Raw genomic sequence first — 13,738 nt, forward strand, 5'->3', positions numbered from 1 at the left:
TAATATTAATAATATGTTCTTTAGAAAGCTCCGATAATGTTGCACACTTTACTTCAGTCACCATAACTACGAAATAAATTTAATAAAATTTGGTTGCCAAGGATATATTTCTGTACGATTTGGCATGGAAGGATCCTTTTAAAGTATCATATTAAGCGATCATAAGAAAAACCTCACATCCAATTCTAGCCACAAGGTAAATTTTACTCCCAGACTATTAAAAAATTAATAATTTACAAGACACAATACAAGATGTATAATCTTACCATGATCTGAGGCATTCTTTGATTTCAATTCCAACATCCGGAGAATGGACTCAAGGCTCTCGATTTTCCCTCCGAGATCTTTCCTCTCATCTTCCACACAATCTTCTACCTCCAACAATTTCTACAACAGAAAGAGGCTATGAAAGTATACAACTCATTACAATGATAAATATCTGCACGAAATATTGCCTTCGACCTACAGTAAAAAATACTTCTTTTCTATTTGATACCTTGTATTAATAGTTTATGGTAATGCACCACTTAAATATTACCGTCTTGTTAAACAAGAAAATGTAATAGTGTGTTTCATTCAGCAATTATTCCAAATCAGGGTGGATAAAAAAATCATGATTTCATCTTAAAAACATGCTCAAAATAGCTTGTATGCTTCTTGCCACCATGCATATAGATATATAATTTTTACAGAAAGGTTTTTTCCGTTAACCTGTCCTAAAAAATATTGAACTGTTTGGTTAAAGCAAATAAAAAAAATTATAGGTAAATATAAATATTTCTGTTTCTGATAAATATGAACCTACTATGCAAATGTTTGAGTGTGTTAATTTCTTCCAGTGAAAAAAAAAATCTGGATGTACTCTATAATTGTAACTCAAAATATTTTTACAGTTTATGTAGCTGAATTTTGGTGACTGCTTTTAATGATAGTTTGCAAAATATAAGCTGCCATGTTTATTTACAGCTTAATGATAATGACACTATTTTACAGTGTGACATGATTAGTATTTTCAGTATTATTTTACACAAATTTTTTGCTATTTTGCCTATAAAATTATTGAATTTTAAATCAATAGAAATTTAAGTGTGTTTATATATTACATTTAATTTCGTATGAGCTTCACCCCATCAGTACATACATTTTTCTTCCATTCTTTGAGCCTAATAAACACCACTCAATGATTACGAGTAGGGATGTGCCGCAGCCGATTACAGATGTATGACAATCAGCAGAAATTGACACATCGGCATCAGTATCGGCAAAAATCCGATATTTAAACCGGTACAGATTATACTAGAGTTTTACCTTCTAATAAGTTTTATATTCTAGTTTTGTAAGATTTATTGAAAATTTGGTTATGATTCGTCATTATTGTAGAGTTTTTGTAATAAAATTATTGCAAACTCTCATTCAGAGGATGAACCTCTAACTATAAATCGGAAATAAAACAGTACATTGCTGAACCAGGATCTGCTGTTGTATTGTAAATTCAAAAATGAAAATTCAAACCTGAAGCAAGTGCTGATAAAATACTTGGGCATACCTGCTGCATCAGTATTCAGTGATTAAGTGTTCAGTGTTGCTGAACAGATTTGCGATAAGAGAAGAAGTAGATTACTTCCTGAAGTGCTTCCAAATCTTGTGTTTCTGAAGTTGAATCTGGCAGAACAGGAATTCATTTTGCATTTCAAAGAACTGCTTGTGTACTTATGTTAAATCTCTTGCGAATCCATGTTCTTCTTCAAGGTTCACATAACATTTTGCAGATGCAAATGTACATTCGCATCTCTTGAGAATACATATGATATGCAACACACATGTACATAGGAAATTTATTTTTGACATGCTGAAAATAACATCCCATTTCTGTGTAATAATCTTATGTATCGGAATCGGTATCGGTTCCAAAAATTATCGGTGAGTACATCGGCATCGGTAAATTTTCAGCTTTGTCCCATCCCTAATTACGAGATTGATGTACCAGGTGGTTATAATTAAAATGACTGTTCAGAGTGGTACAGCACGGGCTGTAATAAGAGTAGCAGTTTGAAACTTTGTAGATATGCAAATGAAGCAATGCGCTCGCGAATTATGCAAAAAAAAGTTCCAATTCTCGCCACCAGGGTAAAAAATGGTCCTGTAAGCAGTCAAAACGTGGAATTTTCCGTAACTCTGACGTCAAAGTCGGTGATATTGCCTAACCATTGTGTGAGCTCCCTGGTTGTTGGTGGTGACGCTTGTTGCTTTTTCCTTTAGTAATGTTCACGTAATTCGAATGGTGAAATTGTAGCGATATTTTATTACAAAGAGTTTTGTTTTCTGCAATTTATAGTGCCTTTTTCCTGTAACTACACCACATTTTGACTGCTTACAGCGCCATTTTTACTCTGGTGGCGAGAATTGGAACTATTTTTTTTTCTCCCATAATTCGCGAGCGCATTGCTTCATTAGCATATCTATGAAGTTTCAGACTGCTACTCTCATTACAGCCCGTGCTGTACCACTCTGAACACCGTCACTTTAATTGTAACCACCTGGTACTTTCACTAAAAGTGATTCTGATATCTACTAATTTCTTATGTACACTTATTCTAGAAATTACTTCAGTATTTAAATCAGTATTTCTTTTTAAAAAAATCACCATTTTAGACCCACAGCTGTACGCTGACCTTGGCACTATACACGTCAGTGCTTCAGTATTCAGATAACTGGTGTCCACTTTGCACTTGTTTGTGAAGTGTTAAGTAGTATTTTAGATTGTTTTGTTTTAGTTTACATATTACTGGTGCTTTTCTGCAGTCTCATAATGCCATGCTATCCAATCCATACAATTTGAAACAAAGCATTTTCATGTACGGCTCTTACCTCATTACAAATTCTTGAAAGGAAGTTAGAATATGCTTTGCAGCAGCATTCCCAGATGTTCCTGTTTCACACAGAGACAGTGTTTGGATACTCATGACCAAATTTAGGTAATCAGGGTCTGTTCTTGATAAGAAGAGAAGAGTAAAACGGCATGTGCTTCATGAGGAGAAACTAGACAACGTTGAAGTACCATCAAAATTCCCTCCAGCATCTTGCATAATAAACAAGACATTTTCATGATATCTGCATGGCGAGCTACCAAGTTTTTAAACCTGAAGCCACACATTAGAAGAATTTAAAGAAAATATCAGGAGAGAAATTGAAGCAATTTTGGAAGAGGAACTGATACGTGTTAGTGAAAATTTCCTTTAAAAATGTCGTAAGTGTGTGGATGCAGAAGAATATCATTTTCCAACACCTCTTGTAACCAGGTACGCGCTCATTTTAATTGTAACTGTCAAAGCAATTGTACAAGATTATTCCATTACATAGCCGGCAGAAGCGATCTTACTTCCCACTGTGCAAGCAACCGCTCCATGGACCATAAAAGGCACTGTATCTCATTACCATGCCAAATACTGGAATCTAATGAATTGTTAGCTTTGGAACACTGTGCATTAATATATATATTAACATTCCAAATTGGCATATATTTTTAGAAAAACTGCAAATAGTATTTGACCAAAAGGACTTCAGTTATGAAGACTCTTAAAGGCAAGATTGCAATTCCAGGAATAGCCAGATAGGAAGCATTACATCTGACAGTGATGTTGAATATGAGTACAGCAGAAAGGAGCATAATTGCAAGAAGGATCAAGAAGACTGGTCTGATACAGTTACACTGGCTACAGCCATTCAGTACTAGAGTTATCATCATCTTCTACGAATGACCCAATTTGTGACAAGACAGAATAATACAATGTATGTACCTTTTGTGTGTTTGTTGGACTACTTGTTGTTTAATTTTTTTCCTACAATTGTATTTACAGTATATCAATATGCTACAAAACCTCTAAATTGCAGCTGGAACATTATATCATCACATCCCAGCATGTGTTAACCTTTTCCACCAAAGGAAACAAATATGTCCAAATACAAATGACTAACATTCACATAAATTCTCCAAAACTACTCTTGACATTTTATTCCAGTTTTCATACCAAGGTATGATTTGTTTGAATTGCAACGCATTGCAAGTATTGTATGCTTCTCCAAATGCTACTTTAAAAATAAATCAACTAGGATTTTAAGTTATTTTTGTACACTCACCTCACTGGTACCCTTGACCCTTTGTAGCTACTGGAGAAATTTTAGCTCTCGGAAATGTGTTATTGTGAAGTAAATTACGTCTGTTACCTTAGCATGTTACTTTACCGTGTAGCCCGAAGGCTTTGCGCAAGCGAATATAGCACCCAAAACGACTTTTCACACCAGCAGCAGCTATAATTTTATGTAGTTAGGTTAGGTTTGGTACTGATAGTTATTTTCAGTGTGTTCTTTCGCCATTTTAGTGTGCATACGAACAGTTTTTTCTAACAAAATGCAGCGAACATACTCTGAAATTGCAGGTTTTAACTGATGTGGGCCATTCTTTGGGATCAAATATCTCAGTTATTTGTGCTTTCCTAAAGCTGGAACCACTTTTATACTGCGTAAAACATTGAAATCTGTCTATTAAAAAAAAAAAAAAAAAAAAGGTCGACGTAATTCTCGAAATAGTACAGTGGGTAAATGGCCCCACCTCACTTAGTATTCCAGCAGTTTGTTTCTTTGTACAGAAGATGATACAATTAAACCTACAAATGTATCAATACATGCTGTATAAAACACACCTTATTACTAGGGACACAAATTTATGGTAAATAAAATGATAGATCAGCGGTATATACCAGCGGTGGAAAAAAAAAAAATTGGCACACACTTTTTCATCATGAGAGGAAACAACATACAAAAGAGCTATAAATTGATAAACTATTTCTTCATTTTCATATACTGTACACATACACAAGTACTTAGCTGTCCAACCAAAAAGAAAACATCAACACAAAATCACTTCATTTCTAAAATGCATATTCGGGGGAAGAAAGGAATGCAGCTTCGAAGTTTTCGAACTGAGATTATGTGCATGGGAAATCCCAATTTGCAGCGTCTTCCTGATGTGATCGAAGATAAAACGTTCTTCAGATGCAAGTGGTAGGAAACTTTAGGCTAACGTTTCGTTACAAATCGACACTTTGCGCGCACAACCTCGATTGCCGGTTTGTGCGTGTTTTCTACTTAATTTGATGATATTTCACAGTTATTTCGCGAAAAAGCATTCATTTCGCATTACTTCGCGAATAAAACTCATGCATATTTCATCATTGGGGGTGTAGTTACGTGCAGAATGTTCAAAATTGCATCTTTTTTTCACATTTCGCGATTTCGCGCATCGCGAAAATTCAATGTCCCTACTTATTACTAACTTCATTGTCCATACATATGTACTGCTGTCCTCAACATTCTGGGACACTCCTTCACAAGACATTTCTTTGTAATTTGATCAATGTTAAAGCAATTTAACAAACAAAAAAAGCAGTTATACAATGAATCTTGGTAATAATGTTTTGATGCTGTCGAGTGGAATTTGAACCAATGTGCCTCTGCACAGTGAAACATTGATTAGAGGGCAACAGCAATACAAGTACACAATCAGAGGAGCTCCAACAGTGAAATCAGGAATCATTTTTCTCTCTTGTAAAATTCCGAGTTTCAACTGAGAATCATGTCAGACTAATTCCAAATACAACCTTTGTCCGGAGTGTTTTGAGGCAGAGGCTATAATTTGAAGTAGAATTAATTAAAATTAGTTTTGCGATAGGTGGTACAGTTGATTGCAGCTCTTTCTGCAACCTTGAAAGTGTTTTTCACAAGATTCTGCCTGGTGGCAGGGTGGTGCATAGTAATAGAGGTGTCTTTGCTGCAACAGTATTGTATTCTTGATGATGGGAGAGCATGAATGTGATATTCAAGCAGCATGTGAACATAAAGTTGTGTGAACTTAGAAGAAGCCATAAATATCTGGAACCTTATCCAGCAGGCATATGGTGAACATTATCGTTATCAAGAGCATGAGTGTTGTACTGACACAAGAGTTCTGAGAATGGCAGGGAGTCGGTGGAGGGTGAGCCTCGTTCCAGGCAGCCATCAACAATCCATACTGATGACAACGTGCCTCAGGGTGACACAATAAACCAAACTCCCTATGTGAGTGTGTTGGAACGTTTGCAGGATGCAATTAGACGACAACCTGGCCTATGGTTTCCTTTGCATGACAATGTGCGACCACACACTGCTGTGTCTGGCCAGGAATGTATGGCAAAACACAAAATTATAAATATCCCACAACATTGCCTGAAATGTCTTCGTGTGATACATTTCTCTTTCCATGCTTGAAAAGGGCACAGTTGAAGGGGACATGGCTGAGCTATACAGCATCCCAGAAGAGGATTTCTCTGCATGCTACCGTAACCTGTAGAAGCATTGGCAAATGTGTCAATTCCAGAATGGACTAGTTTCAAATTACCCACAACAAATAGTTGAAAGTAAGTATTTATTGCTCATATCATGTGCGAGCCATCGGCTGTGTGCACTACATCTATCCTTATTAAACAACTATGATTTTCCTTACTGACTACTCTTTCCATTACATTCTGTATAGGTGTTAAATAGCAGTTCGGGTTGTTTTAACTGTTCTCACTTAAACTAACACTTATTCCTCTTCTTCATTCCGTCTCTGTGCAACACTTCTTTTTCCCCTAACTGTTTGTAAATATACCCCCACTTTTTCTAATAGTTCAATGTTCCTTGAATCAATGTACAATTGATTCGAACACACTTTCCAAGCTTATGTTGCATAACTTCTCCTCCTGCAGAACGCACGTGGCCTGACATAAGAATAAATGTTCTGGCCCATCATCACCATTGCATAATATGCATTTATATCTCCCTTCCTCATTTTTTACTGTATTGTGTCTCCACCCCCCTCCAAAAAAAAAAAACAGATGATAGACTGGCTCCAGCACTCTGGGTATAATCCCCTGTTGTACATACTATTAAATAAATTTGTAGCTACTCCCACCATATTGGACCTTTGAAGTCCAGTTTTTACCATTTCCCAAAAAAATTCCATCCGTCCCTGCAGCGTTCCCGTTTTTCAAGTTTTGTATTGCTCCTCTGACATCAGTCTCTGTTATTTCATTATCTAGGACAGGAATATGTGTCCCCAGGATTGGTTGAAAAATTTCTATTTACGCCATTGTTTCCCCCTTCTTCCTCTGGTATTTTGTATAGTTCTGCAAAATATATATCCAATGTTTTTGGCTCTATGGTACTGTTGGTCCCTTTATTTCCCCTTAACTTCTTTATCACCCCTCCCCCCCATATCGCTCTACTGTCTTTTGTCTCCATTGCTGCTTCTAGCATCTCCATATTTTTTATTTTCCAATCCTGCTTCACCTGTTCTATGATTTCTTTATATTTACTTCCGAGTTCTACATACAGCTGTCTTTTATTTTCACTATTTAATATCCTAAAATCTCTCAGTGTTTTTTGCAAAGTCTTTTTTGATGAGCACAATATTTTCATAGTTATTTGAGCAGTGTCGAAACTTTCCGAACTCTCTCTCCTCCACAAGTTCCTAATCTCTTAGATTGGAGTAAAATTCATAGATTGTAGTTTTCCCACTTGTGAAAAAGAGAACTCTTAGTGAATGTATATTGCCATATTCATTATATAATTTCCTCCAATATTCTTTTTGCAATGAATGTGAACCATGTTGTGAATTTGATATCCAAATTAGTTCCCAGGTCAAGATTGCTCTGACGATTATGCAGATGTAGAGACTGCAGTGGTAGAAAAATGACAAATTACTAGTCAAAATCAGATAAATTTCAATGAACTAAAAACAAATTAGGAGAATATGTTATAGTAAATTTGATATCATGAACATTCTTGTACGTAATACATTAATTACAAATAACAACTGGACTGAAAAGTTGCAAAACCTGATTTATTATCTCTACAATGCTGTGATATTGAGCTTAAAATTTCCCTATATGTATGGACACTTAAGAGATTGGCAACAATGACAATGGTGTTCTGCGTTGGAGTGAAGCATCCACATTACGGAGTTAGTGGAAGCTACATGTAATCCAACAAGCTTTCATGTGATTTTCTTTTATACTAACAGATTTCAATGTTTTAGATAATATAAAATTGTTTCCAGCACATGGAAAATTTGGTAACACTTTACTATACCGGAGACGGATTTCTTCAAATTGACAAGAGAAAGTACTTACGCAAATCATTTTCTGTAGCGTTGTTGATGTTCGGGAATGTAGTTTTGATCCATTTTAATGCGAATGCATGTGGATTTCTACGAAAATCTATTTCAGACGTGCTATTGCTGCTGCCGCCAATTGCTTTCTGCACGAGAGCACAATACGCGATAATGCTGCTGCTACAAGATGACATGTCGAGGATACGTCGCGAAGTTGTTGCCGGGTGTGGAAGATGCCGTGGAATTTGTAATTCTGACGTCGTCCGTATATGCTAAATTGAATGAAAGGAGTGCTAATGGAACCTAACCTAACCTAGTAGACATACCTCGTCCCAGTGATGTTTCGTGGGGACTATCGTGAATTTTTGGGCTAACGTCAATTGTTTTTGGGGCTACCAGTGGATGGTTTGTGGGAAATAAGGAACAACAGTAAGTACTCGTTAATGTAAGAAATAGACATTATTTTCGTTAGAAATTCATTATTTCACCTAAAGAAATGTTCCGCAATGCAGAATAGTACGTTAGCAATGTAAACAATTGCAAAATAAATCATTGATAGGTGTCTCCGGTATAGTAAAGTAGTACCGAAAATTCAAATAACGGAGATATTTGATCCCACAATATGACTCGTGTAATTATAAACCTGCCACTTTAAAGTGTGTTTGTATGCACACTAAAAAGAGTGAGAGAACACGTCAGAAATTGCTATCAGCTCAAAACCCAATGTCATAAAATTATAACCATTATTGTGGAATATTGAATTGGGTGCTATATTCACTTGCGTGAAGCCTTCAGAATCTTCTGCTTCACGCTAAGGTACAGATGTACTTTATTTGACAATAACACACTTCTGCGAACTAAAAACAAATTGAAATGTTCATAAATGAAAAATATTTCACATTCTCGAAAGGGTACTGAAGGTAAAGGGTACCGAGCAGGCCTGTCAAGTTGCCTTGGAATATGCTTACACAACGAGCAATACTGCTGTGCATGCTGCATATAATATTTGGTGCGACTACTTGTAAATAGGGTCTGTTCCATGCACAGGAGAGAATGGAATGTGCACACATGCAAATGCAAACAATCCTAATTGGCATAACTTATTTCTGTAAGCATAATCTAAAACAGGCACACATGTAGCCTACATGAAATCACACAGGGAAGTTGTGTCAGAACATGTATATATTAACTTCAAAAACTGAGATGCATAGATAAATATACTGGTAAGCATAGAATTCATTAACAGAAAATCTAGGGAAATACCCTTCGTCATTAAATTCAACAGACAAATCTGATGAAACAATGCAATGTTCAAATTAATAAAAATCAAATATTATCCACATATCACAATTAAGTTTATTAACACACCGACTTCAGTTTCACCCACTTCTCATACATATCAATCAAATTAAATCCACTCAAAAATTCAGTTAGTTATTCGATGAAGTTCATACCTGTTCCGATGCTTTCCGAAGTTGTTTTTCCCTTTCATACTGAGTCACCAACTGTTCGTTATCTTCTCGTAGTAGTTCCAGTTCAACTTCGTGCTCTTGGTTTTCCGTATACGATAGATCCAGGCACTCAAGCACATTAACCACAAGGGGCATTAAATCCTTCACAACGTCTTCATCGTACTTTGCAATCATCTTTTCAAATTCCTGATAAACACTACCTGCCAAAGATTGTACTTTCTCTGACATAACAACATGGGAGTCTTCATGAGTTCCATACACTATTTCCTGCTCCAATTCCATGACGTCTACGATTTCCACAACACGAGCACAGCCAAAACAGGTGGTATTGTTTCCTCTACGTTATAAATGCACGCATAGTTACTAAATTACTAGCACTGTGTCAATTGTGAACACCAATCCAAAACATAAACCTTCATTGTTTCTACGCACAATCTGCATCCATTCCTTCCATCTCATATGATCACCAACAAAACCAGATCCAATGTTGCAACATTGTAATGCTAGTAGCGTTGTAGTTCCATACGATTCCGTTAGGGAGCAGTGGTGGTATTTCAAGAGATATTTCCCTCGGCGAGGGAAATTATTGATGCCCAGAATTTCCCCGTAAGTAGGTTTCTATTTATTTATTTTTTATGTTCATTAATATGTACACTTGAAATTTAAAATTAATAACGACAGACAGCATTAGTTTGATTAGATCTAAGCTTGTTGACAAATATAAAAAAATCTAATGGGATCTTTTAGTTTCCTCTGACCAATATCATTCAATGAATTTGTTAAGTGCTGACTTTCATTGGCATCGGCATTTCCATTTCGGACACCAGAAAATTTCAATTTATCAAAATATTTCCACTTCAATATATACTGGTCAATAAAATTTTTGCATATAGGCCTAACAAAATTTTTATTTTCTCATCACAGAAGCCCTACAAAAGCACCCAGATGGGAACAAAATACTGCTACGTCCACGTCGTTGTTCCTGGGTTATGCTAAATGCAGTTTCTTATAAAAATTCAACATGCCTCACGTCATTTTGCGATTAAAAGTGCATTTTTTACCATTTCCGCAATATTTCATTTTTGCGATTACAGCGCCGTATATCACAAATTCAACAAAAAGTTTCAGACAAAACCTACGTATGTTTGTCTGGAGAATCCGAATCTGCAATAAAAAATGGGGGTTCTCACTTGAGATTTTAAAGTTGCCCTTGGAGTTTGGCATCATTGGATGAGCCCCTTCGAGACGAACAAATTTCATTCGGAACGGTGAGTTGTTTAGCTTGATCCAAATTAATTGTATATATATATATATATATATATATATATATATATATATATATATATACGCACATTTCAATTAATTTGGATCATGTGGGGCTTGTTACATTTGTAATTCATTTGTACATATTTAAACAAGAAATAAATAGTCTCTTTATATATTTTTAATCTGAACGTCCGAGCTTTCATTCATGAGAAAAGAAAGACTTTCCCTTATATCCATGGTACAGAAAAATAACAAGAAATTGTATGGTAGTTATTCTAAGATGTGTTATTTCGAATGAACCGTATTGTTAGTATATTATGTTTTTGCATCATATTCACCTGTGGCAGTAACGGAACAAGTAACAGGTACGGCCCAGGCAGGTTACTGTTTAACAGGGAAAAAGAAGCAAAACAGGACGTAGGACGTCTGCGCGCAGAAATACGGATATGCCTGTCTTGTGCAGCCGTTGTTTTGCGTAGTCTTCCTTCTCTGGGCCTATCTGCTATTGAAAGGGCCTCCTGGAATTTCTTACATGCTCTAGGCTAGAAACGTCACTTTGATTACAGTCTACCCGATGTGCTACGTCCAGTTGCTTCATACCTTCTTGTAAATAGTAGAGTCACTATTCTGATTCTATCCACTGCCGAAAGTGTGTTTCGTGGCATTTCTAAAATGTAAACTCACACCATGACAACCATTACAACCTTCCTTGAGACGTCCAGTGTTTTATACTCCCCCTTCTCGCGAACTGCGAGACAATCGGTGGGTGAATCACGAGGTTAAAACGTGAAACATGCTTCAAAACCCGGCCGCAGACATGTACCTGCTCTTTTGTGTGTTGAATTGGCCTTTGATTCATGTGTGCGCTTCGAAGGTATGGACACTTGTGGCGTCAGTGATGCAGAATATGAGAAACTTGCAATATGCAAAACTTTTTTTTGACAAGTATATTTGTTAATGAAAAATACTGCTCAAAATAAATTGGCCGTGGTGCCAACCAGTCAACCTCCAAATTTGGAAACAAGAAGCAATGCGCTCCCCGGTTAGCTCGTTTGATGTTTGATCCATCAATGTCGCGAAAGCATTTTCTGTTATTATGCCCAAACGAAAGACCATCTTACCAAGACCATCTTGGACTGAAAATCGCTTCACCCCTCCGCCTTCCGGCTCGAATTTGAGAAAGACCCAACCGTTAATCTTCATATTGAGAAGCAGGAAGGAACGTGCAACCCGATTAGATCGTTTGATCCATCACCGCCTCTGTCGCGAAACTTTTCTGTTATCGAAGTGGAACCCGAACCAAATGCCATCTTGCCGCTCCCGTGGCGGAGTGGTTAGCACAGTGCCGGATCTACAACCCGCAAAATCAAGCAGTGCGGAGGGGCCTGGAGACAAGTAAGCCTTTAGGGTGCCCTCAGCCATTGACACAGTAGAGGGTTCGCATATGTAAAAAATACACGTAGTTGCTGGGAAGTGCAGAAACGAATACAATATGTAAAGGTAAAGTTTCCTGTGCAGACAGCACCGTGCCATGAAGGCACATTTAGGGTATGTGGGAATATGGCCCCACAAATTTCCGATGTCGAACAAATAAACTTGGTTACTTTTCCAACATTTTGGCACCACTTTCACATATCTACATTGCATATAGCGGATATGAATAAAGTTTGTAATCTGGGACACCCGGCACGTTTTTAACTATTTTTTATAAATGAAAATTAGGCTCTGTCCGAAAGGTACAAAGTACAGACTTGAAGTATGGTCTTGGCGGAAGTGACGTCACGTAGTACAGTTCGAAAGCGCCAAGAACAGAAGTATGCAAGTGCACAGCTCGCAGTGCAGATGGTTGGTGACTAGGTCACGTGGTTTCCGCACTCGTTGTTCATTTGTTAAAATCACGGAGGTAGAAAGCAAGCGACACAGGTACGTTATGGGCCAGCAAGTTGTTGGTTATAGTTCTTCTAATGTGTCGAAATGTATGTGTACGAACATTTGAAAGTGCTATGTGATTTCCAGTGGCGTAGCGTTATAGTACGTCCGTACGCCCGGCGTTCCCAGATTTAACATTTCAAAAATGCGTAAATGCTGTAAATATAAAGTAAAACGTGACTAATTTCATATATGTTTGACCTTCATTATGGCATTATAATAGCTATTTTTTGCCATCCGCTGGCAACGCTCCACTAACAACACTCGTTCTAGCATATATATTTTTTTTCAATGCCTTTTCTGGCCGGACGCCGGGCAGGTTCTGCGTAAAGGACTCCATATTCCTTACTGCCTTTCTGGAGGGAAAGCTTGGATCTGTACAGCACGCGCGTAAATGCTCTCTCGTACGCCAGCGTATGGAGCAGAGGGCTACGGTGATTGGTTCATGTGACCCTTCCTGTCTTCTGAAGCAGAAGACAGCGGTAGAATTCCTACCCGGTTCTTTTTTCTTTTTCAATTAAATGGGTGCGTCAGCACTAAGGCTATTTTGCACCCGTCACATTATACGGGGTCCAGCCCCTTATCGTTACACATAACAACTCTAACGTTGCATAACTAAAATCATAAAATGTTCTGACTTTCGTTAAAAGCTGAGGCTGTAAAGGATCACTAAGCACAAATAAGGACAAAACACAGAACAACGCAATCAAAATTATACTGGCCGTGGGGCAAGTCGCCAGAGCCTCGTTAGTCTGCAGTCCAGGGTGTACTACGTGGAAGTGAGGTTGACTATTGTGTGCACTACGTGGAAGGAGCACCCATTACACCCCTACCCGGTTCTTCGCGCTCATACCACTCGTGTTATGTGATGCTACAATACGCA

The 13,738-nt window shown here is 37.4% G+C and overlaps 1 protein-coding gene across 14 annotated transcripts in view; it reads right to left on the reverse strand.

Annotated features, from left to right (window-relative positions):
* syd (JNK-interacting protein syd) overlaps positions 1–10,130 on the reverse strand; it is a 137,023-nt gene extending 126,893 nt beyond the window's left edge. For 13 of the 14 annotated variants that reach the window (XM_083126481.1, XM_083126488.1, XM_083126490.1 and 10 more), the window contains exons 1-2: positions 9,643–10,130; positions 267–387 (exon numbers count right to left, since the gene is read on the reverse strand). In XM_083126481.1, the coding sequence (XP_082982607.1) occupies positions 267–387; positions 9,643–9,942 (421 nt within the window). In that variant the 5' untranslated portion in view covers positions 9,943–10,130. The remainder of the gene's footprint in view (positions 1–266; positions 388–9,642) is intronic. The other variant, XM_083126494.1, reaches the window with a different exon arrangement.
* Between the last annotated feature and the right edge of the window lie 3,608 nt (positions 10,131–13,738).

This window comes from Lepisma saccharinum, chromosome 8 (genome assembly GCF_977018435.1).
Source record: "Lepisma saccharinum chromosome 8, izLepSacc3.1, whole genome shotgun sequence".
NCBI lineage: Eukaryota > Metazoa > Arthropoda > Insecta > Zygentoma > Lepismatidae > Lepisma > Lepisma saccharinum.